The sequence below is a fragment of the Podarcis muralis genome, chromosome 10, assembly GCF_964188315.1.
Source record: "Podarcis muralis chromosome 10, rPodMur119.hap1.1, whole genome shotgun sequence".
Lineage (NCBI taxonomy): Eukaryota > Metazoa > Chordata > Lepidosauria > Squamata > Lacertidae > Podarcis > Podarcis muralis.
Window position 1 is genome coordinate 72,591,383 of NC_135664.1, and position 25,797 is coordinate 72,617,179.

Consider the following 25,797-nt stretch of genomic DNA (forward strand, 5'->3'; position numbering starts at 1 on the left):
CGTTCTTAACCTGAAGCACGATTTCTGGGTTAGTGGAGTCTGTAACCTGAAGCGTATGTAACCTGAAGCGGATGTAACCCAAGGTACCACTGTGTGTGTGTGTGTGTGTGTGTGTGTGTGTGTGTATAATACATTTATGAGAAAACAGACATACATACAAGTAAACAAACATACAGTGGTACCTCGGGTTACAGATGCTTCAGGTTACATACGCTTCAGGTTACAGATTCCGCTAACCCAGAAATACTACCTCGGGTTAAGAACTTTGCTTCAGGATAAGAACAGAAATCGTGCTCCGGCGGCGCAGCAGCAGCAGGAGGCCCCATTAGCTAAAGTGGTGCTTCAGGTTAAGAACAGTTTCAGGTTAAGAACGGACCTCCAGAATGAATTAAGTACTTAACCTGAGGTACCACTGTATAATCAATCAATCAATCAATCAATCAATCAACTAACAGAAAAATCAAACAAACCACCACATTATAAGATACAAGAAGATTAATATAATTATCACGATATATACTCCTGATAGGGACGTGGGTGGCGCTGTGGATTAAACCACAGAGCCTAGGGCTTGCCGATCAGAAGGTTGGCGGTTCGAATCCCCGCGACGGGGTGAGCTCCTGTTGCTTGATCCCTGCTCCTGCCCACCTAGCAGTTCAAAAGCACCTCAAACAAATTAAGTACTTAACCCAAGGTACCACTGTAGATTTATGAGAAAACAGACGTACATACAAGTAAACAAACGTACAATCAATCAATCAATCAATCAATCAACAGAAAAATCAAACATACCACCACATTATAAGATACAAGAAGATTAATATAATTATCCTCATATATACTCCTCATACTGAACACAATTCTAAAACTTATAGAGAAGAAATTTAAAACTGACTTCCACTTAATCTCACTGTACTTTATCTATCCATTACTTTAAGGTAAAGGTAAAGGTACCCCTGCCCGTACAGGCCAGTCTTGACAGACTCTAGGGTTGTGCGCCCATCTCACTCAAGAGGCCGGGGGCCAGCGCTGTCCGCAGACACTTCCGGGTCACGTGGCCAGCATGACATCGCTGCTCTGGCGAGCCAGAGCCGCACACGGAAACGCCGTTTACCTTCCCGCTAGTAAGCGGTCCCTATTTATCTACTTGCACCCGGGGGTGCTTTCGAACTGCTAGGTTGGCAGGCGCTGGGACCGAGCAGCGGGAGCGCACCCCGCTGCGGGGATTCGAACCGCCGACCTTTCGATCGGCAAGCCCTAGGCGCTGAGGCTTTTACCCACAGCGCCACCCGCGTCCCCATCCATTACTTTATACCGCACTATATATTTCTTATATAGTTCTTAGAATTCATATACCGGCCTATGCTTGGGGGTCTCTGCAGAGACAGGGCAGCCCAAGGGGGCATCTAGGTCCAGCCCTCTGAAAAGCAGGAATCAGGACTTAAACATCCCTGACAGATAGACATCTCACCTCTGTTTAAAAGCCTCCAGAGAATAATAGAATCATGGAATTGTCAAGTTAGAAGGGACCCCGAGTGCCATCTAGTCCAACCCCTGCAACTAAACCATTCATGACCGGTGGTTCCCTTTGCAGGGTGATGAAACTGTTCCTTTGCTAGAAGAAAAGCAACTTTGTGAGCGGAGACCCCTTTCTCTTTTGACTTTCCCCTTATAAGTTTCAGTTCCCATTTCTCTAGCGCCCTCTGCAGTCCTTGCACAGAAGCTGCTACATCCCAGCTCTGTCAGCAATGTCTAGGCAACACGATGACCATGTACATACGCAATGGACAATCTTTATTGAATTCCTTCAAACCATAACAAGTCCAAAATGAAATCTTTCGTCTCAAAGTCTCTGGAAATCTTAAAATGAAGCGAGGTACCAGACTTTGTACAATGAAACACAAGCTATGTGGAGCTTTGTGTTTTCAGCAAATATGATGTCCAACAATGAACAGTGATTCTGGATATTGACTACTGTTTCGTAGAATTCTACGTGGAGCAGTGCTCGTGTAATAATGTAGTCACTGCATTTGATATTTTCATTTACGTACATTCATTTGAAATAAGATGGGTTTATGAGGCAATTCTATATCTTCCCACCACGCTGATGAAAAATTCTATGTTTTGAGCGTTACACTGAGATTTTTTTGCTATTTATTTTGCGTTTTTGTGGCTCTTTTCGTTTTGCTTTTGTGACTGCGTGGAACCCAATTCAGCTACCAATTGATTGTGTGACTGCAGTACATTGCTTACTGCTTTCATTTTATGGATCAACGGTCTCGTTAGAAAGTAAAATCCATGTTAAATTGCTGTTTCAGGGGTTGTTTTCCCAAAGTCTGGAACGGATTAATCCATTTTGCATGGCTTTCTATGGGAAAGCGCACCTTGGTTTTGGAATGCTTTGGTTTTGGAACAGACTTCCATAACGGATTAAGTTTGGTCGGTGGAAGAAGATTGGAAGAAATTTAAAGACTATTTACGGAAATATTGTAAAATTAATGAATGTTAGAATGATGTTGGAATGAAGTTAAGTGGTTTTAGCAGCAATGTTATTAAGGTTTATGTAAAAATGGATTGATAATAGATGGGAACTTGAAGTAATAATATAGTAAGATTAAGGATTAAGATAAGAAAAAAAGGGAAAGGATTTGCTGAATTAATTAACTGATCTGGGATGCAAAAAAGGGAGGTGTGAGGAGGTCCGGGAAACAAGTGAACGAAAGACAAGATATGGAAATACTGATTTGTTTTTAATTGTTATTCTATTTTTTCTGTTTTTTGTATTTTATTTTCTCTTTTTTATTTTTGCTTTTTTGTATTATTGTAATTTTGTTTGAAATTTTAATAAATATTATTTAAAAAAAACAACAGAACGGATTAAGTTTGAGAACCAAGGTACCACTATATTAAAGAAAACGATTAAAAAAATAAAAGAATGGTAGAGTCGGAAGGGACCCCAAGGGTCATCTATGCCCACGGACCTCCCATCCATGCTCCTGCCCCCCCAACTTGCCCGCCTCCTCACCGCAGAGCGTGGGCGATCGCCAATGCAGCACCAGCCCTGCCCGTCGGCACTGGGCGGCGTAGGCCTCTAGGGCCTCGCAGAGGCAGTCTTCCGCCGCGGCCGCTCCGCAGGCACAGAGATCGTAGACGCAGGAGGCGAAGAAGGGCTCTGGCGGGACGGCAGGGTGGCAGCGCTCAAAGGGGGGCGCCTTGAGGACCTTGCAGCGGGCATTGGCCTCTTTGCGGGAGCGGTAGCCAGACTCCTTGCAGGGGTCCACGTCTGGCGCGTCAGGGCAGCGGGAGGGTCCAGTGGCGTTGGCGCCGGTCACCTGGGCCGGAAGAAACAGAAGGATGTCAGAAGAGCCAAGGGAGCCCACCTGGTCCAGCATCCAAACACCCCAAAGAACTTGGGGACAGAGCCCCAAAATGGGGAACGAGAGAGGTCTCAACGAAAGAAGAATGGCGACTTAAGTTGATAGAATATGCGCAGCTTGAAATCAACAAATTACGCTAGTAGGATTACAAGAAGTTTTGTAAGGAGAAATATACAAAGCGTTACAAAGTAGAAAAAGATAGAGATATTGGTTAGGAGTTTGAAATGTAATAGGGAAAATAATAAATGCATACTAAGAGATTAGACTGGAAAATTTTCAGACAGGATTGACGGAAGTCAAAAAATTTGAATAAGATGTAAAAGTATGTTTAATTACTGTTGAAAATGATATGTTAACACCCCCCCCACATATATATACACAGTGGTACCTAGGGTTACATAAGCTTCAGGTTACAGACGCTTCAGGTTACAGGCTCCGCTAACCCAGAAATAGTACCTCGGGTTAAGAACTTTGCTTCAGGATGAGAACAGAAATCGCGCAGCTACGGCAGCGGGAGGCCCCATTAGCTAAAGTGGTGCTTCAGGTTAAGAGCAGTTTCAGCTTAAGAACGGACCTCCGGAGCGAATTAAGTACTTAACCCGAGGTATCACTGTATATATATATAGAATATGTGCAGCTTGCAGACTTAACATATGGAATAAGAGAGCAAGAAGAACATATGTTTAGAGGAAATTGGGAAATGATTGTTGAATATATGGGGGGAAATTGTGTACACCTGAAAACACTGGCAGCATTAAGATAAATTCAACAGTGTATTTTGTCTTATACATCTTAGCTCTTTTGGTAGGTGTAAAGTACCATCTATAAAACATCTTGATTAGATTTCCCCTCAACACTTCAAAGGCTGTAAATTTCCAGTCCTTTCTCCATAGTTCTTCCCATGCTGTTACTGGTTTTTCCCAATATGTAAAGCCCACTTGATCATTACCTCCTTGAACTGTTCGTCTTTGACCTCCCACTCCAATAATGTATCACACATTTTTGATATTACCTTAGTTATGTTTTGTAATAACACTTTTTCTAATAATGAAGGTTCATTTGAGAAACATTTTTTCTTATCTGTCCTGAACGCTTCATGCAATTGATGGTATTGGATCCAACCTGTAAGGTGTTGTTTAATTTCCTCATAATCCTTTATGAATTTATGATAAATTGAATTTATAATAATGATAAATGCAACAGTAGAAATAAAGTTAGATGGATGTAATCACGGAATACTGAATGCTTTGGTTTTTGTAAAATATGCAGGGATTTGTGATATGTAGAATGAACCATGGAAAGAGAAGACACCACTAGATGGACCAATGGGTCTGTCTCGATGCAAGGCGGCGTCCAGTGTGGCCCCGATGGCTGGGGTCTAGCACGGGGGTCTAGCACCCCTGCCCACTGTTGTTGCTTAGTGGTTTAGTCGTGTCCGACTCTTCGTGACCCCCTGGACCAGAGCACTCCAGGCACTCCTGTCTTCCACTGCCTCCCGCAGTTTGGTCAAACTCATGCTGGTAGCTTCGAGAACACTGTTCCACCATCTCGTCCTCTGTCGTCCCCTTCTCCTTGGGCCCTCCATCTTTCCCAACATCAGGGTCTTTTCCAGGGAGTCTTCTCTTCTCATGAGGTGGCCAAAGTACTGGAGCCTCAGCTTCAGGATCTGTCCTTCCAGTGAGCACTCAGGGCTGATTTCCTTCAGAATGGAGAGGTTTGATCTTCTTGCAGTCCATGGGACTCTCAAGAGTCTCCTCCAGCACCAGAATTCAAAAGCACCCATTCTTCGGCGATCAGCCTTCTTGATGGTCCAGCTCTCACTTCCATACATCACTACTGGGAAAACCAGAGCTTGAACTATACGGACCTTTGTTGGCAAGGTGGTGTCTCTGCTTTTTAAGATGCTGTCTAGGTTTGTCATTGCTTTTCTCCCAAGAAGCAGGCGTCTTTTAATTTCGTGGCTGCTGTCACCATCTGCAGTGATCATGGAGCCCAAGAAAGTAAAATCTCTCACTGCCTCCATTTCTTCCCCTTCTATTTGTCAGGAGGTGATGGGCCCAGTGGCCATGATCTTCGTTTTTTTGATGTTGAGCTTCAGACCATATTTTGCACTCTCCTCTTTCACCCTTATTAAAAGGTTCTTTAATTCCTCCTCACTTTTCCCTTTTTTAAAGGAAAATTCCCTTATTCCGAATAGTATTCCTCGTAAGAAAAGGGAAAAGTTGACAGCTATGCCCCTGCCACCCACCCCCTCACTGCTGTTACCTTCCAGCTGTTGCCGAAAGCCGCCTCCGACAAGGTGAGGTGGCCGGAACGGAGGCGCAGGTCGTCTTGGGGGTAGTTGTTGAAGTTGCCACACAGGCCACAGGTGTGGCCTTTGTATGTGCCGGGGACGCTGACCTCCAGGTGGGAGCGGCCGTTCCATAGAACCTAGAGGGGAAAAGACAGTCACGGAACCAAGAAATTACACAAAACAAATGAAAATCCCTGAAACGAGAAGTACCGTATGTTTCGCTCCATAAAAGGCACCTGACCATAAGACACAGCTAGTTTTTATAGGAGGAAAACAAGAAAAATTATATTCTGAACGAAACAGTGGCTGTATGATTTTTGTGGTTCATGCTGTGGCCGCAGACATGATGTGATTTGATGGTGAGTTTGGGGTAGCCCAATGCAAAAATCTTGAGGATCCATGTGGATCCGTGCTTTGTAACCACGGTTTTGCACCATTGCAGCCCCAGGAAACAGTGGGTGCGTGGTTATTTTGGTGCAGGCTGTAGCCATGGACATGCTATATGATCTGATGGTGAATTTGGGGTGACCCAGTGCAAAAATCCTGAGGATCCATGTGCTTTTACCTCCCCCCTCCCAGGCAGCCTCTTTTATCGCTAGAGTCCCTTATCCCCCTCCCAATCGCTTGCTGATCAGCTGCTCAGCGGCTTTGTTTCAACACCCCCTCCCCTCTTTCTAAAAAAAGAAGAAGCACAATCTGCTTTTTGCCCCTGGGCAATTTGGCTTCAGGGACCACGCATTCACTCCATAAGACGCACAGACATTTCCCCTTACTTTTTAGGAGGAAAAAAGTGTGTCTTATGGAGCAGAAAATACGGTAATTGACTATAGGGTTAAACTAAATTACAAAAATCAAAAAGTTTAAGGAAAAAATTAACCTAGAATTGAGCAAAGCCTTAACGAGATGCCGGCTACAAACCTCGTTTCACTGAACTAATCAGTCTCCTCAGAAGGAAACAGAGAAATCATAAACCTTGAATGATTTTAAACAAACTCAAGTGCAGGGCTGAAACGCTTCCCTGAGTTTACTAAAAAGGTTTGTTTTGGACATAGCCCTATTTCAGAGAGCCAAGCAGCAGTAATAAGAAATTGAGGACACGGCTGTGAAAACGAGATAAGCTGTTTTATATTTCAAACAAACCCAAAAACAGGGCTGAAACACTCCTGACTGCAGATGTTAAAGACTGATATGGGGTGTTTATACTGTAGGGTGAAAGAATTTTTAAAGGGACAGAGCATCCAGTTCAAACAAAGGGCGGGATTGCTAAGGTTTGTAAAGAATACCAAGAATAATATTAAATAGAGTTGTAAGAAATTATTATAAGAAGGAACTAAAGACAATATAAGAATTGAGACCTGGCGGAATTAAGGAACCAACTCTATAAATCCAACACATTACTTTCTGTAGTAATTTCTTTCTTAAAAGATCCGTTTTTATCTCAGGAGTTTGATATTTATAAAGGATACACCATCTGAAATCCGTTGCCTTATGTTTAGCTTAAGGCTTTGTTCAATTCTAGGTTAATTTTTCCTTAAACGTTTTGATTAAACTTTTTGGAATGTGTGCAGAGGAGGGCGACCAAGATGATCCTGGGTCTGGAAACCAAGCCTGATGAGGAACGGTCGAAGGAGCTGGGTATGTTTAGCCTGGAAAAGAGGAGACTGAGAGCCATCTTCAGATATCTCAGCATGGCTGCCCATGGACAAGAGCTCTCTTTTTGGACCAGACCTGGAGCAGCAGAACACCAGCTTGCTCCGTATGGGACAGCCCTTGAGATATTTGAAGATGGCTATCTTGAAGATGGCTATCCTGACAAGACAGAAGTACTGTTTTGGGGGACAGGAGGCGGGTGGGTGTGGAGGACTCCCTGGTCCTGAATGGGGTAACTCTGCCCCTGAAGGACCAGGTGCGCAGCCTGGGAGTCATTTTGGACCTCACAGGTGTCCATGGAGGCACAGGTCAGTTCTGTGTCCAGGGCAGCTGTTTATCAGCTCCATCTGGTATGCAGGATGAGACCCTCCCTGCCCGCAGACTGTCTCGCCAGAGTGGTGCATGCTCTGGTTATCTCCCGCTTAGACTACTGCAATGCGCTCTACGTGGGGCTACCTTTGAAGGTGACCCAGAAACTACAACTAATCCAGAATGTGGCAGCTAGAGTGGTGACTGGGGGCGGCCGCCGAGACCACATAACACCGGTCTTGAAAGACCTGCACTGGCTCCCAGTACGTTTCCGAGCACAATTCAAAGTGTTGGTGCTGACCTTGAAAGCCCTAAAAGGCCTCAGCTCAGTAGACCTGAAGGAGCATCTCCACCCCAATTGTTCAGGCCGGACACTGAGGTCCAGCTCCGAGGGCCTTCTGGCAGTTCCCTCCCTGCGAGAAGTGAGGTTACAGGGAACCAGGCAGAGGGCTGGTTTTAATGTTTAATAGGTTATTGTATTTTAGTGTTTTGTTGGAAGCCGCCCAGAGTGGCTGGGGAAACCCACCCAGATGGGTGGGGTATAAATAATAAATGATGATGATGATGATTATATCTCCTCTCTGTCTTCTCTTCTCTGTTTCTCATAAGGCTTGGTTTCCAGACCTTTTAATCATTTGGGTTGAGCATGTTCCAGCTTGTCTGTATCCCTTGGAGATGCAACTCCTTGAGAAGGCTACAGAAATGGCATCTTTCCCCTCCCCAGCACCCTGGAGTCTTTTCTCCAGAAATCATGTCCCCATCCCTCTCTGCACCTTGACTCCAATGTTGGTGTTCAAGAGGAGGGTGCTGGCCTTGAGCTCCACATAGAGGTGTGGCTCCTTCAGGAACGGGAGGGTCACCGTCTGGGAGTCCACCTGGTGAAGAGGACATAAGCATATGCTAAAGATGGGCCTGATCCCAAGCGCCAGCTTAGGAGGAGGAGGCGGAGCTTCTTTAGGGGGTGGCGCATCCGATCGCAGCCCCTTCCCTCCTGCCCCTCACCATGACAACCCGGTCCTGGAGCAGCTGGACGGTGGTGTCGCCAATCATCACGGCCACTTCCTTGGTCCAGGAGACGCCTGTCCGTCCACGGTCATCGTTAGTCACGTGGATGCTATGGAGGAGGGGAGAAGCAGGGAGTTCTTTATCACAACTTATTGTTACATTTACGTTTCTTATTTTTAAAAAATAAAAATTAAAATTAAATGTAACAAACAAGGTTAACCAAGTGTTCTGGCATTAGTGAGAAGGAAGGAAGGAAGGAAGGAAGGAAGGAAGGAAGGAAGGAAGGAAAGAAAGAAAGAAAGAAAGAAAGAAAGAAAGAAAGAAAGAAAGAAAACTGATCACTGTTAGGTGTAAGGCAAGGGGACAAAAGTTATATAAAAATATGGCAATATTCCAAGACATAGAGTCATAAACATTGCATCAAAATGTCATAGGAGAAACAAAATAAAAAAATCCCTTCCAGTAGCACCTTAGAGACCAACTAATTTTGCTATTGGTATGAGCTTTCGTGTGCATGCACACTATAGCAAGGAGACGACTCTTTTGCTAAAAGAAATCTAAAGGCTACTGGTCTGTTTCCTGGAACAATTCAAAGTGCTGGTTATGAGCTGCAAAGCCTGATAATAATAATAGTAATGATAATATTTATATGCCACCCATCGGCCTGGGTTGCCCCAGCCACTCTGGGTGCTCACTGGAAGGACAGATCCTGAAGCTGAGGCTCCAAGACTTTGGCCACCTCATGAGAAGAGAAGACTCCCTGGAAAAGACCCTGATGTTGGGAAAGATGGAGGGCACAAGGAGAAGGGGACGACGGAGGACGAGATGGTGGGACAGTGTTCTCGAAGCTACCAGCATGAGTTTGACCAAACTGCGGGAGGCAGTGGAAGACAGGAGGGCCTGGCGTGCTCTGGTCCAGGGGGTCACGAAGAGTCAGACACAACTAAACAACTAAACAACAACATCTTCGTCAGGAGACAGACCATGTGGCCGTTTTCCAGGGAAGCCGTGCTTTCCCTCAGATCATTCCATCTTCAGTCCACATGTCCGGTCTATTACAGTGGATGCTCGGGTTGCGAACGTGATCCATGAGGGAAGCATGTTTGCAACCAGCAGCATTCACAACCCGCTGCGCTGCGTCTGCGCATGCGCGGGTCGCAATTCGGCATTTCTGCACATGCGCAAAGCATGATCTAGCGCTTCTGCGCATGCGCAAGTGCCAAAACCCGGAAGCAACCCGTTCCAGTATTTCCGGGTTCGGCATGGTGCGCAAACCAAAACTGTGTAACCCGAGGTATGACTGTATATTCAAATGAAACATCTAATAAATAAATAACTCATCTAATAATAAATAAACAAACATCCAATAATGTATAAATAAAACATCGAAAACAGTGGTTCCCAATTAGGGGGTCCAGTATACTTAAAACCCTTTGCTTATTAGGGGCTACCCCACATTTTGTTTTGCAGAGCTAACTGCCATAGAGTTATCAAAAATTTTCAAAAGTAGGGGGGGCGTGGCTTGGCTTTTGAAAATTAGGGGGTCCTCATTAATTAGCCAATTGGGAGCCACTGATCTAAAACATTTAAAAATCCCAGGCTAGTTGAAAGACCCCTCTCTCGGTCCCGCCACTCAGACAGGGCCTTCTACGGTGGCTGCTCCCAGAGAACTGTGGAACTGGCATCTAGCACGTCCCCTCTTCCTTTGTTCTCTTTGCCACGCTTCTCCCCCTGCCCCAAATCCTGCCCCCTCCAATCCCTCCTTGGGCCTCACCCTAGGACGGACCAGTCTCACCTGAAGTCTCCCCCGTCGCAGTCCTGGGCCAGGACGTAGGTGCAGCTGCCCTGAAAGTGGACCATCTTGCCGTCAAAAGTGCGGTAGTGCGGGTCGCCGAAAGCCACGCAGGTGGCAGGGCGAGGGACGCAGTGTGGGCAGCACATGCCAGGGATCAGCGTGGGCGTCTCATCCTGCCGGGCACAGGAAGGGGGCAAGAGCATCAGGGTGGCATTCTTCCCACTCTCCTCTTTCTGGACTGTATCTTAGGAGCGTCCGAAACGGCTTCAGGGCTATCTGATCCCATTTCCCAGGTCCTGGTCCAACCACCACATGGCAATGGGTCCTAATTCATTGCCTCTTTCTTTCTCCTCTCCCTCTGAAGCTCCCGAGGCAGATGTTGGTGGCAGCAGAGCAGGATCGGTGCTGTAGGGGTGCCCTGCCCTGCCCTGTCCTGGCTGTTCCACTGCAGCTCATCTGAGTGAGCCACTCATCACCCAACCGCTAGCTTGCTTCCTTGCACTGCCTGCTGTTCTGTTGTCAAGCTGCCACTGGCATCGCCACCTAGCGGCAGCCACGCAAAGTGCAGCGTGGCAACTTCCCTACAAAAATATTCTACTGCAAGAAAAATAATAATAATAATAATAATAATTTATTTATTTATACCCCACCCATCTGGCTGGGCTTCTCCAGCCACTCTGGGCAGCTCCCAACAGAACACTAAAATACAATAACCTATTAAACATTAAAAGCTTCCCTAAACAGGGCTGCCTTCAGATGTCTTCTAAAAGTTTGGTAGTTGTTTATCTCTTTGACATCTGGTGAGAGGGCGTTCCACAGGGCAGGTGCCACCACCGAGAAGGCCCTCTGCCTGGTTCCCTGTAACTTGGCTTCTCGTGGCGATGGAGGGTCACAGTGAGGGCGCCACCACCGAGATGTCCTTCTGCCTGGTTCCCTGTAACCTCACATCTTGCAGTGAGGGAACCGCCAGAAGGCCCTCGGAGCTGGACCTCAGAGTCCGGGCTGAACGATGGGGGTGGAGACGCTCCTTCAGGTATACTGGACCGAGGCCATTTAGGGCTTTCAAGGTCAACACCAACACTTTGAATTGTGCTCAGAAACGTACTGGGAGCCAATGTAGGTCTTTCAAGACCGGTGTTATGTAGTCCCGGCAGCCGCTCCCAGTCACCAGCCTAGCTGCCGGATTCTGGATTAGTTGCAGTTTCCGGGTCACCTTCAAAGGTTAGCCCCACATAGAGTACATTGCAGTAGTCCAAGCAAGAGATAACTAGAGCATGCACAACTCTGGCAAGACAGTCTGCGGGCAGGTTGGGTCTCATCCTGTGTACCAGGTGGAACTGGTAGACAGCCACCCTGGATACAGAATTAACCTGCGCCTCCATGGACAGCTGTCAGTCCAGAATGACTCCCAGGCTGCGCACCTGGTCCTTCAGGGGCACAGTTGCCCCATTCAGGACCAGGGAGTCCCCCACACCCGCCCACCTCCTGCCCCCAAAAACAGTACTTCTGTCTTGTCAGGATTCAACCTCAATCTGTTAGCCGCCATCCATCCTCCAACCGCATTGGAGCACTGAAAGGAGCATTGGTTCTCCCCGCCCACCAGCAGCGATCCTCAGACAGCGGCTCATGGAGCGAAGACCCCGCCAAGGTCTACCAGGGGCTGGATGAATCTCCCCCCTACCCCTTCGACTCACAGCGGCGCAGGCAGCAGGTGGGCAGCGCTCGTTCCGGCAGTGCACCTCTCCAGACACACAGGTGCAGGCCGTGCACTCGTCCACCTGCCAGTGCTCGTTGGACTGGAAGGTCTGGCCTTGGTGAGTGCAGGTGGCGCTTGGGTCTGGGGAGAACAGAGAGGAAGGGCGGTCAGCTCATGCCTCTTGAGAAGGCACCCGTTCTGGGACACGATCCACGAAGAAATAAAAAAATTACTGAGAACTTCACATTGCAAAAGACCAGAGACATACCCTTTGGGAATATTGAATAGTGCAGCGTGACAACTTCCCTACAAAAATATTCTACGGCAAGAAATATAATAATAATAATAATAATAATAATAATAATAATAATAATAATAATATATTTGTACCCCGCCCATTTGGCTGGGTACATATAGAATCCTAGCTGTTGTTGTTACAACTCTACCAGTTTGGGGGGGGGGGGGGTTGGGATTAATTAATTAATTAACTTTATTATGGTCACAGACCAGGATTAAAAAAAGGCATATAGATAAAATAGCGGGGTTTTTTTTAACCGATAATTGTTAGGGCAAATGGGGACAAGGAAACAGGCATAAAACTTCCGAATAAAATACAAGATTAAACACGGATAATGGATGGATAAAAACCGAATAATTAAAACAGATAAGAGCTAAAAACCAACAAAGAGACGCAGTTAAAACAACTGTAAGAGGATTCAGAGTAGAAACCTCTTAAATAGAGGACACTCACAACATTAAAAACTGCTGTGCAAATATGGTTAAAACAGACAATTAAAACAATGTACAACACTAAATTTAGCAACAGTGTACAACAATAAACTGTCCCAGGGAGTTGACTCAGAATCACCCATGGAGCCGTGTTTGGGGCTTTTCATGCCGGACTATTTTGAGATGGGCGATGGTCTGCGCCTACAGATCTGTACACAGAGTCTGGCGACCATCCGATCTTTGCCCAACAGCAAAAGGTCAAATTTTTGCTTTTGCGGGAAGTCGGCGAGCCTCACCAGTAGGGGATCCATAATCTTACTACGTGCCTCTTTATAAAAGGGACATCTAAAGAACAAGTGTTCTGGGCTTCCTGTCTCTCCCAATGGAGAGGTGCAAAGTCTCTGAGCATACGGGACCCTTCTGAAGGCTCCATCCAGGACCGGCGAGGGAAGAGCCGAGCTTCTGGCAAGTGTAAAGGCCCTTCTTGCATCCCTAGATACGAGAAAGAAGAGATATACTGCCAGTGCGGCTATATCTCTCTCGGTTTCTTCAATTCTATAGTTGGGGCACCTTGGACAGTCCTGCTGTCTCTCTGTGTCTAATATTCTTTGCCTGACCGTAGCTCTTGCCTGGTCCAAGCCCAGACTTAGAAGGGCTTGAGGGGCAAAACCCAGTTTCTGGAGGGTGTTCAGAACTGCAGTCTGCCAGCCCGACTGGAATTGGTCACAGAGGATCAATGGGGCTATCCCTCGGGAGAGCAGGTTCAATGTCAGCCATTTGTAGATTGATGTTAAGCAAATGCCAGCCTCCACTCTCATCATCCCTGTTTCCAATCTAACCCATGCGTTTGAGACACATCTGGGGACTTGGAGGAGAGCGCTAAGAAGTCTGGATTGAACTCTCTCAAGGGGGGAGAAAGCAGAGGAAGGCGGACTCAAAAAGGAACCATACAGGAGTTGTGCCAAAGTTTTGGCCTTGTATAATTTTAGAGCTGCGGGGACAAAGAAGCCCCCTTGTGCTCTGAATAATATAAGAATACAATTTGCGGGTTTTTCCGCTGAACTCCCGATGGAGTTTATGTGTAGTTTGTTGGGCAGATGAAGGTGATAGACTACATGGGCCTGGCAGAGATGACGAGCAGAATCCGTAAACAGGGAAGAGAAACAGCGGAAGAAGATTGGAAAAAATTTAAGGACTATTTAAAGAAATATTGCAAAATCAATGAATGTTAAAATGACGCTGGATTTGAAAACATGTGGTTATTAGCGGTAATGGATAAGTTAAAGAGAAAAAGTAAGATTAAAATTAAGTCAAAAATAAGGGAAGGATTTGCTGAACAATCAATTAGAAATTGGAATACAGAAAGGGGAGGTATGAGGAAGTTGAGAAAGTAAGATATAAGAAATTAAGGGTTGAAATTATACGTGTTTTTATGTTTGTCTTGTTTACTGTATAGTTTTGTTTTGTTTTTGTTGTGATAAATTTTTTTTGAAACTTTTAATAAAAATTTATTAAAAAATATATATGTGTAGTTTGTTGGTTCCTGAGGCCTGTACCACCATTCCTAGATACTTATGATTTGTGACTTGTTCTAATTTATGCCTTGGAGTTCCCAGCTTCTAAGCTTTGGTTTTCCCCCAAAAGCGAGTATCTTGGTCTTTTGATAGTTGATTTTGAGACATTCAGGGGGTTTGGGATTTCTGCGCCTCCAATCCCTAAGAGAAGTCCTTGCTTCTCGCTTCGCAGATTTTACCACACTGACATGCTTTGAACAGCTGAGCCGCCGAGCTCCTACCTTGGCACTTGGCGCAGCACTCCCCGGGCACTTGCAACTTCGCCAGTCCCTCTTGGCACACGAGGGGCATGCATTCCTGAATGTGGCACTCCACGTGGCCCAGCTGCGCATCGAGGAAAGACGGCGACATTAAAGGATGTTCACGGTTGCCAGGGGGGCCTTGGCAGATTTCTCTCCTGCCCCCCCCCCCCCGCCAGGACTTACGTTGCACGAACAGGAGACACAGTTGTCCGCACTGTCTTTCCAGGTCTCCCCGTCCGACACGCGTCGCCCCTCGACCTCAATCACACACTCTGGAAAAAGGGGGGAGCGTTAGGGAGGAATAAGCGGGAGACCACTGGGCTCAAGTCAGGGGGAGCTGGGGGGGGGCTTGGAAAAGGTGGGAAGGGAAGGGAGGGAGGAAGTGAGGGAGGGAAGGAGGAAAGGGATGGAGGGAGGAAGGAAAGAGGGAAGAAAGGAAAGAGGGAGGGAGGGAGGGAGGGAAGGAAGGAAGGAAGGAAGGAAGGAAGGAAGGAAGGAAGGAAGGAAGGAACGAACCAGGGAAGAAAGGAAAGGAGGGAGGGAGGGAGGAGGGAAGGAAGGGAGGGAAGGAAGGAAGAAGGGAAGGAAGGAATGAGGGAGGGAGGGAAGGAACGAACGAACGAGGGAAGGAAGGAAAGAGGGAAGGAAGGAAAGGAGGGAGGGAGGGAGGGAGGGAAGAGGGAAGAAAGGAATGAGGGAGGGAGGGAAGGAAGGAAGGAAGGAAGGAAGGAAGGAAGGAGGGAAGGAAGGAAAGGAGGGAAGGAAAAGAGGGAGGGAGGGAGGGAAGAAAGGAAAGGAGGAATGAGGGAGGAAGGAATGAGGGAGTGAAGAAAGGAAGGAAGGAAGGAAGGAAAGGAGGGAGGGAGGGAGGAGGAAAGGAAGAGGGAGAGGGAAGAAATAAAGGAAGGAAGGAGGGAGGGAGGAAGGAGGGAAGGAAGGAAAGGAGGGCGGGTGGGAAGGGAAGGAGATATGACTATGTGTGTGCTTCAGGGTTATCTGGCAGGTCTGGTCAAGCCGGTGTACGAGGCAGAAATCTGTGCTTGCTGGACCGGGGGAGATGAAAATCAGGGGAACTCCCTGCCACTGGCATTTGTGGGGTTTTGCCAGAGAGATGCCACTCAACCTTAATCCACCCCACCCACCTCCAGGCTCCAGGTCAGCCCTCGCTAGGGTGTGGCGGGTCCATCGGGGTGGCCTGGCCCTCCAGAATAAATCTTTAGATGGGGGGGGGGTGGAAATAAGAGAGCGGGGAGGGAGGGAGAGACCTCACCATCGCAGATGGGGCAACAGGCTCCGTGCGGAGTGAAACGCTCCGCTGTGGGGCAGCTCAGCGCCGGGCAGACTTGGTGTACGCAAACCCAGGTCAGGTCCTGCGTGGAAACAGACAAGAGCTGAGCTGGGAGATCAGAGGTGGGGTGTGTGGGTGTGTGTGTTGTGGAGATCTCAGAGAACTTAACATAAGAGAGTAAAAAGAGCCCTCTTCCCAATGCCCATGTTATGTACTGAGTTGAACAGGATCCAAAATGCAGCCGTCTGATTGGTTCTAGAACAATAGGATCCAGAACGCAGCAGTCTGATTGGTCCTAGAAGAATAGGATCCAGAATGCAGCAGTCTGATTGGTCCTAGAAGAATAGGATCCAGAATGCAGCAGTCTGATTGGTCCTAGAACAATAGGATCCAGAATGCAGCCGTCTGATTGGTCCTAGAACAATAGGATCCAGAATGCAGCAGTCTGATTGGTCCTAAAAAATGGGATCCAGAATGCAGCAGTCTGATTGGTCCCAGAACAATAGAATTCAGAATGCAGCAGTCTGATTGGTCCTAGAACAATAGGATCCAGAATGCAGCCGTCTGACTGGTTCTAGAACAATAGGATTCAGAATGCAGCACTCTGATTGGTCCTAGAACAATAGGATCCAGAATGCAGCAGTCTGATTGGTCCTAGAACAATAGGATCCAGAATGCAGCCGTCTGATTGGTCCAAAAAAATGGGATCCAGAATGCAGCAGTCTGATTGGTCCCAGAACAATAGGATTCAGAATGCAGCAGTCTGATTCGTCCTAGAACAATAGGATCCAGAATGCAGCCGTCTGATTGGTCCTAGAACAATAGGATCCAGAATGCAGCAGTCTGGTTGGTCCTAGAACAATAGGATTCAGAATGCAGCCGTCTGATTGTTCCACAGGAGCCACCCAATCCAGCTCCAGGTGGAAGTGAATCCGCAACCTGATTGGCCTACAGGAGAATCCCGGAATTAGCCAATCATGTGGGGCCCATTATGTAAATAATGTATATAAAGCAGACATTTCAGGGGAACTCCCATTCCTCACTACTATGGGCTGAATAAAGAGCATGAAATCCACTCTCGACTCTGAGTATATTTCAGCCCATTATGGGAAACTCACAATCAGGATTCGAACACAAGACCAATGCCTTCCAGCAACTGAGATTCAGCAGCCAGAGCATAGCCATTTTGGCTAGTCGCTAGCCCTCTTCTCCTCCCTGAATCCGTCCAATCCTCTTTCAAAGCCTTCTAGGTGCTGCCTACTGTGGGGGGGAGTTCCGCAGTCTAACTCTGCATTGCGGGAATGTCTGTCCTGACTCTTCCAGCATTCAGCTTCACTGAGGCAAGAGGCTCGGGGTGACTTAAAGCGTTAAGATCAGAATGTGGAAAACACAAAAACAACGAGAAGAGAAGATATCGGAGATATTCTTCAGAGGTCCAGCCTATGGGGAGCCCGGGAAAATTAATAATTAACAATTCGGACTGTAATTTGGTCATTTTTTAAAATTCCGGCTTTTTTTCAAACCCCCCCCCATTTCAAATTGTTTATATGTAATAAAATGAAATAAATAATAATAATAAATTTAGCTTATTGTTTTTAATTGGATTGGATTATGATGTGGATATGTTGATGGGCTGTTTTTATCGGAAAATCAATAAAAATTATTTATTTATTTAAAAAAGAGAGGCTAAGGTCGATTCTGTGCTGTACGTTTAAAGCCCGCGTTCCCCTCCCAAAGTATCCTGAGAACGGCCGTTTGTGAAGGGCGTTGGGAATTGTAGTCCCGGGAGGCAAACTAGAGTTCCCAGGATCCTGCCCGCCCCCAAAGTTTGCCCAGAAAGGAAGGTGGGGGCACCCAGCTCCCCCCATTTCTGATCCATGCGTATCCCTTACAAAAGGGCTTGGCTTTCTCTCCTTTCGCCTCAGTCGGAGGAGGCAGGAACAAGTCGTGAGATTCCTGCGCCCTGCGGTGCCACAAAATGCCTCGTTTTCGCCTGGTGCGGGTCCATAGCTGTCAAGCGTCCCTTATTTGGCGGGACAGTCCCTTATCCCAGGGCCATGTCCCGCTGCTGTCCCTTATTGATGATGTCCCTTAAATAAGCTACTGAAGGTAATGGGGCCCTTTTTATGTCCAGCTGTGTGTAAAATTGCAATCATTTAAAATGATTGCCAGATACTTGCAGTTATATTATTACTATGATGATGATGAAGATGATTAAGCATATGCTGGCATTTTCAGAAGGTAAACGTTGTCCAGTCACAAAAATAATAGCAGGTTTGAATTCCTCACACCCAAAAGCATACCGTATTTTTTGCACCATAACACTCACTTTTTTCCTCCTAGAAAGTAAGGGGAAATGTCTGTGCGTGTTATGGAGCGAATGCCTGCAGGTGGCGGGGGGATCTGCTGCAGTCGTGAGCAGAGGATCCATGGTTCCCCTTCCTTCCCTCCTCCGTGATTACAAAGCATGGATCCACATGGATCCTCAGGATTTTTGCATTGGGCTACTCCAAACTCACTGTCAGATCACATGTCTGTGGCCACAGCATGAACCACAAAAATCATATATCCACTATTTTGTTTAGAATATTTTTTTTCTTGTTTTCCTCCTCTAAAAACGATGTGCGTGTTATGGTCTGGTGCATGTTATAGAGCGAAAAGTACGGTATTTTTAAGGCCTTTTGCTGAAGAAGTTTGCAAAATTTGAGTTTCACCCCCTAAAATGACAGACCCTATCAGGGTTGGTTTTAGGTTTGACGAGGCCCTAAATTACTGAAGGTAATGGGGCCCTTTATATATCCAGCTGTGCTTTGTCAATAACAAATTGTTGCTGTTTTTTTGGGTTGAATATATGCTATATGGTGATTTATAGGACCTAATAGGTATCTAAAGCCATTTGCACGCAACAAAATCTGTATTTTATCAAAGTAATTGTTGATCCCTTATTTTGGCTGCTGATCCCTTATTTTCAAATCTGTAAGTTGGCAGCTATGCGCGGGTCACCTGGCGGGACTCACCTTGCAGTGGCAGGTGTAGCAGGGCTCGTCGGTGGCTTGGACCTCGTTGCCCAGCAGGTTGGAAGTGCAGTTGCTAAGTGCTTCTGCAAAAAAAGCAGAAATGTTTAATAATGATATTAGTTTAATAATGATATTGGAAAGCTGTTCCTTTTAATTGCAAGGAAACTCAGAAGGGAGGGATTTGAGGAAGTCAGCTAAAATGTTTAAAAGGTTGGATTTGTGAAGAATTAAGTTTGTTGTTGCTTTTCTGTTTATTGTTCCCCCTTTTTTCCTGTCTTCCTTTTTCTTTTTCGGTTTCTGTGTATCATTTTGCTTAGTGGTTTGTGTTATCACTGGAAAATTTAATAAAATTTGTGTGTTTTTTTTTAAAAAAAGCAGAAATGAGGCCGCAAAGACACAATTGGGACTTGTTTTCAAAAAGCTCTTTGCCAAAACGCTCCAAGTGCTTTGCATCTGTTCAGGTAGGCTGCAAAGATCATTACCCATCCGCCCGCCCATATCACATTCATCACAGAATCATAAATCGGCAGAGGCCCTGTGGGTCATCTAGTCCAACCCGCTGCAATGCAGGAATCTTTGCCCAACCGGAACTCGAACCCGCAACCCTGGGATGAAGAGCCGCACGCTCTTATTCCTCCTTCTTCTCCCAGGAGCTGAATGTGGCGCTTCTCTCGTTCCTCGTTTAATCCCCACAACATCCCTGTGAGGTAGCTCAGGCCCCCCAGGGTCACCCAGTGAGCCTCATGGCTGAGTGAGGATTTGAACCCGAGTCCTGCTGCGGGTGGGGGGTTGGGGAGGCAAGGATTGGCGTGTTTGCCTAAAGCAGCCCCCCCCCCCACCTGCAGAATGTGTCATTTCAGGGGGCGAAACTGTTAATTTATCTAATTCTAATTTATCTAATTCATCAATTTAATCCTCGGTCTCTGTTATTTTCTCTTACCGATAGGGAACCTACTTAAAGATTCTATTTACAGGCTTTTCCCATAAGGGAAAGGGAGCAGTTTTTTTTTCTGATAACACTCCGAAATGACCCACAGGCTGTGTTTTAAACCAGCTTTTCCAGACCAGGCGCTCTCCAGCTGGCTGGGGATGCTGGCGCCCAGGTGGCAGAGGCCAGTTTACACCTCCGCTTTCAGCAAAAAAAAACCAAGCCACAGATTGCGCAAGACCAGGCACAGGCCAACTCGGCCCTCCGGATGTTTTGGGACCACAACTCCCATCATCCCTAGCTAACAGGGATGATGGGAATTGTAGTCTCAAAACATTGGGAGAGCAGAGTTTGCACAAGACAAATTGAAAACCGTTTATCTTCCTTGTCTGTACCCCTGGAAGTGCAAGGGGAACAGATTCAGAGAGGGGCGCTCTCCACTTTGCTCCTGCTCAGGCTTGGAGGGGAATGGGGGTGCAGATTAGGGGCGAGACTCACGTGCGCAGGTTGGGCAGCAGTGCCCGGCGCCCGGCGCCTGGATCTGTTCCCGGGGGCAATCCAGCAGACTGGGGCACTGCTTGCGGTAGCACTGCAGATGTTGTTCCCCGTCGGACATCAGCTGGGGAAGGAAGCAGAAGAGAATCAGCCTAGGCCCCTTCTGTGTCTTTAAGTGTCGTTGGCCTTCGGCCCTGCGGAACTCCCTGCCACTAGAGATTCAGCAGATTTGAGCACCTGCTGAAAACTTCTGTTCCACCAGGAGGCGAATATAACACCCTTCCGCAGCGGTTATAACCAGAGCCTGCTTTTAACTTATTATTGCACGTATTATTCTTTAGGCAGCCCTGTTTAGGGAAGTTTTTAATGTTTGATGTTTTACAGTGGTGCCCCGCAAGACGAATGCCTCGCAAGATGAAAAACCCGCTAGACGAAAGGGTTTTCCGTTTTTGAGTTGCTTCGCAAGACAAATTTCCCTATGGGCTTGCTTCACAAGATGAAAACGTCTTGCAAGTCTTGCGATTTTTTTCACCCCCCCCTTTTTCTAAGCCGCTATGCCACTAATAGCCTTTTAGCCGCTAAGCTGCTAAGCCTTTAATAGCCGCAAAGCCGCTAAACCGCTAATAGCGCTAATCCGCTAAGCCGCTAATGGGCTTGCTTCGCAAGACGAAAAAACCGCTAGACGAAGAGACTCGCGGAACGGATTATTTTCGTCTTGCGAGGCACCACTGTATTGTGTTTTTAATATTCTGTTGGGAGCCACCCAGAGTGGCTGGGGAAACCCTGCCAGGTGGGCGGGGTATAAGTAGTAGTAGTAGTAATAATAATAATAATTGTAGGATGAAAGACAAGCTGTGAAGCTTTGTGTCTTCAGCAAATATGATGTCCAACACCGGATATTGACTGCTGTTTCGTAGAATTCTTCGTCAGCGTGGTGGGAGGATATAGAATTGCATCGTAAACCCATCTTATTTCGAATGAATGAATGTAAATGAAAATATCAAATGCTGTGGAAGGAAAGTGTGAGGGGCAACCAGTGGCCTTTGGTGCGGCATTTTATTGCTTCGTCAAACTTAAAGTATCAAACGCCGCTTGATTATAAGAGAAAGGAAATGAATATTTTCATATACATACATTCCTTCGAAATATTTGCTGAGTACACAAAGCTTCACATCTTCACATCTTATTTGCGGACATAGCAGGGATGCAGCAGCTTCTGTGCAAGGACGGCAGAGGGCGCTTGAGAAATGCAAATTCGTTCCGGGGAAATGGAAACTTATACGGGGAAAGTCAAAAGAGAAAGGGCTCTCCGCTCACAAAGTTGCTTTTCTTCTAGCAAAGGAACAGTTTCATCACCCTGCAAGGGCAAACACCGGTCATGTACGGTTTAGTTGCACTAGACTAGATGGCACTCGGGGTCCCTTCTAACTTGACAGTTCCATGATTCTATTATTCACTGGAGGCTTTTAAATAGAGGTGAGATGGCTATCTGTCCGGGCTGTTTAAGTCCTGATTCCTGCTTTTTAGAGGGCTGGACCTAGATGCCCCCTTGCGCTGCCCTGTCTCTGCAGAGACCCCAAGGTATAGGGCAGTATATAAATTCTAAGAACTATATAAGAAATACAGTGGTGCCTCGCAAGACGAAAATAATCCGTTCCGCGAGTCTCTTCGTCTAGCAGTTTTTTCGTCTTGCGAAGCAACCCTATTAGCGGCTTAGCGGATTAGCGCTATTAGCGGTTTAGCGGCTTAACGGCTATTAAAGGCTTAGCGGCTTAGTGGCTAAAAGGCTATTAGCGGCTTAGAAAAAAGGGGGGAAGCGGGGGGAAAATCGCAAGACTAGCAAGACGTTTCCGTCTTGCGAAGCAAGCCCATAGGGAAAATCGTCTTGCGAAGCAACTCAAAAACGGAAAACCCTTTCGTCTAGCGGGTTTTTCGTCTTGCGAGGCATTCGTCTTGCGGGGCACCACTGTATGTAACTGTGCAGTATAAAGTAATGGATAGATAAAGTACAGTGAGATTAAGTGGAAGTCAGTTTTAAATTTCTTCTCTATAAGTTTTAGAATTGTGTTCAGTATGAGGAGTATATATGAGGATAATTATATTAATCTTCTTGTACCTTATAATGTGGTGGTATGTTTGATTTTTCTGTTGATTGATTGATTGATTGTTTGATTGTATGTATGTTTGTTTACTTGTATGTACGTCTGTTTTCTCATAAATCTACAGTGGTACCTCGGGTTAAGCACTTAATTCGTTTGAGGTGCTTAATCTTCTTGTATCTTATAATGTGGTGGTATGTTTGATTTTTCTGTTACTTGATTATTTGATTGTATGTTTGTTTACTTGTATGTACATCTGTTTTCTCATAAATGTATTTATTTTTCAAAATCAGTGCCACCCAGTCACAACGCCAGGTGGGGATGGCCTCACCTCTCCTGCCTCCCAGGTACGGAAGTCATAAAATTCTATGACCGTTGAATAGGAAGGGGTCTCCAGAGGTCATCTATCCCAACCCGCAATCCTCCGAGAACCAGGCTGCTCACCTCACAGGTGCAGATTTCGCAGGGGTCTTGTCCCGGCTGGAAACTCTCGCCCGGCCCGTACGCCCGTCCCTCGTAAGAGCAATCTGGGAAAGGGGAGGCCAGGGTTATTTGAGGCTTGCCATATTTCCAAAAGCAAAAATCCGGGCACAAAAATCGAGTTTTTGTTGTTGTTTTTTGGCCAAAATTTTCAAAAAGAGCATTTTTATTTTTTTGGAAATTTGCCAAAAAATCTATGCTTCCCCAGACATTTTTAACCACTTTGGGAAATTCATCTTCACAAGTTCTGGCGTTAGGAGAGAAGGGCGAAAGCTCTCCACACTTTCTCCATACCGCGAATAATTTTACAAGTAGAAAAAGACAGGGAACTGAGAAATTGCACAAAACGAACAAAATAACGTGAAAATCCCTGAAATGAGAAGTAATAATTTTACAAGCTTCTCCCATGCTGCTTCGCCCTCAAATTATCTCGCCACTAAAAAGCCCCCCCTACGCTGACACCTTTCCCCATTGGGGTACCGCTCCGTCCCCTGGAGATCCCCTGGCAATCCATCTCCCGCCTCCTCCTGTGCCCTTCCCTGCCAATGCCGCCATGCCATACCTGCGCACAGCGGGCAGCACTCCCCAGGCACCTCGATCTGGTTGACGCAGGAGCTGATGCAGGCGATCTCGGCGCAGCTGGCCACGCCCTCCGCGCACATGCACACCATACAGGGCACCGAAGAGGAGAACCAGCTGCTCCCGTCCTCTCGCTCGCGGCCCTCATACACGCAGCCTGCGGGAAGGGGCGAGGGAGGGCGTCAGGCTCGCGGCTGCACCCACACCCCTTCTCAGCCGCCACTTAGTGCCCCAAATATCTTGAGTCATGGCGGTGTAGTGGGCAGGTGGGATTGCTATGAGGAATTATGAAATATGGAGCAAGCCATTGCGTCCGCGATGAAAGCCTTCCGTTGACTGGGCTTGAGTCATTGACAATAATTTCTGATCAAATCCCACAAGCCTCTGCATCTCTGCCCCATTTTCTCTACTGCCCATTTTCTCTGCCTGACAGGCACGTATAAGCACTCTGAAACACAGACTGGTTGCTCCCCCAGGCATCCTGGGTCATAAAGATAGAAGGTAGCTTTGATGTAGTTTAATCTTTAGATAGATCATAAGGGGCAAGAGGGGACGCGGGTGGCGCTGTGGCCTCTTGGGCTTGCCGATCAGAAGGTCGGCGGTTCGAATCCCCACGACGGGGTGAGCTCCCGTTGCTCGGTCCCTGCTCCTGCCAACCTAGCAGTTTGAAAGCACGTCAAAGTGCAAGTAGATAAATAGGTACTGCTCCGGCGGGAAGGTAAACGGCGTTTCCATGTGCAGCTCTGGTTCGCCAGAAGCGGCTTAGTCATGCTGGCCACATGACCCGGAAGCTGTACGCTGGCTCCCTCAGCCAATAAAGCGAGATGAGCACCGCAACCCCAGAGTCGGCCATGACTGGACCTAATAGTCAGGGGTCCCTTTACCTTTAAGGGCCAGGAAGAGAGTTCACAAGGAGATGGTAAATACTGCTATCCTTCCTCTCCTGTTTATGACCTCCGGGGTTTTGCTGAATGCATTCCTCCTTTTATTCCTGTTTTATTTACTCTGAACTACGTATGTATGCTCAAGTAGGAAATAGTTTCTTTGTAGTTAAAAGAATTTCTTCTCATCTGTCTTTGTCCCACGTGGGGTTTTTGAAATGCTCAGAGGAAATCTGATTGGTTCTTACAAACACTGTGTAAAAAGTTCTTTTGTCAATAAAACGACCTGGGCCGAGGGGTGGAGAGGAATTATTATACGCACCCCTCCCAGAGTCTTGCTCGTCAAGTCTTGTGTGTATTCTATTAATCAGAGTCCAATCCTTCCTTGTTTGGGGAATGCTACATACCACCCAGCAGGGACGCGGGTGGCGCTGTGGGTAAAACCTCAGCGCCTAGGACTTGCCGATCGCATGGTCGGCGGTTCGAATCCCCGCGGTGGGGTGCGCTCCCGTCGTTCGGTCCCAGCGCCTGCCAACCTAGCAGTTCGAAAGCACCTCCGGGTGCAAGTAGATAAATAGGGACCGCTTTCTAAAGGGAAGGTAAACGGTGTTTCCGTGTGCTGCGCTGGCTCGCCAGATGCAGCTTGTCACGCTGGCCACGTGACCCGGAAGTGTCTCCGGACAGCGCTGGCCCCCGGCCTATAGAGTGAGATGAGCGCACAACCCTAGAGTCTGTCAAGACTGGCCCATACGGGCAGGGGTACCTTTACCTTTACATACCACCCAATTGGAGCAACTGTCAGTCATCAAATGTCAACCGCATGATGCAGCAGCAAAAAAGGCTACGGCGATTCTAGGCTGCATCAACAGAAGTCTAGTGTCCAGATCAAGGGAAGTCCTAGTCCCATTCTATTCCATCTTGGTCAGATCCTTCCTGGGAAATTGTGCCCAGTTCGGGGCACCCCAGTTTAAAGTGTGCAGGGGAGGGTGACCAAGATGATCAAGGAAATCAAGCCTGATGAGGAGCGGTTGAAGAAGCCGGGTATGTTTAGCCTGGGAAAGAGGAGACTGAGAGGAGATAGGACAGTCATCTTCCAATATCACCTTTGCAGCGGGGGCAGCAGACCCCAGGCTCCGTCACGGGGTGGGAGCAGGTGGTCAGGGGGCACTGGATCATCTCGCAGCGGACGTTCCCCTCCTGCAAAAGGGGGAAAGGCGAAAGGGTCAGATCTTCCCTCCATGCCCCTGGCACCCCACACCCCTTGATACCCACCGCATTGACGGGTCGCTCCGAATTGCCCCACCGAGGCTGTGTGCACAACCACACCAGTCAGCTCAGAATTCTAGAGTTGGACCCCCAA

At 47.2% G+C, this 25,797-nt stretch overlaps 1 protein-coding gene across 2 annotated transcripts in view; it reads right to left on the reverse strand.

Moving 5' to 3' along the window:
• Positions 1-2,865: 2,865 nt before the first annotated feature.
• KCP (kielin cysteine rich BMP regulator) overlaps positions 2,866-25,797 on the reverse strand; it is a 97,096-nt gene continuing 74,164 nt past the window's right edge. For both annotated transcript variants that reach the window (XM_077935400.1, XM_077935399.1), the window contains 14 exons: positions 25,541-25,634; positions 23,540-23,713; positions 22,942-23,024; positions 20,402-20,522; positions 18,976-19,058; positions 15,941-16,040; positions 14,854-14,942; positions 14,650-14,752; positions 12,124-12,266; positions 10,430-10,602; positions 8,632-8,743; positions 8,403-8,504; positions 5,643-5,807; positions 2,866-3,332 (listed from right to left, as the gene is read on the reverse strand). In XM_077935400.1, the coding sequence (XP_077791526.1) occupies positions 2,964-3,332; positions 5,643-5,807; positions 8,403-8,504; positions 8,632-8,743; positions 10,430-10,602; positions 12,124-12,266; positions 14,650-14,752; positions 14,854-14,942; positions 15,941-16,040; positions 18,976-19,058; positions 20,402-20,522; positions 22,942-23,024; positions 23,540-23,713; positions 25,541-25,634 (1,911 nt within the window). In that variant the 3' untranslated portion in view covers positions 2,866-2,963. The remainder of the gene's footprint in view (positions 3,333-5,642; positions 5,808-8,402; positions 8,505-8,631; positions 8,744-10,429; positions 10,603-12,123; positions 12,267-14,649; positions 14,753-14,853; positions 14,943-15,940; positions 16,041-18,975; positions 19,059-20,401; positions 20,523-22,941; positions 23,025-23,539; positions 23,714-25,540; positions 25,635-25,797) is intronic.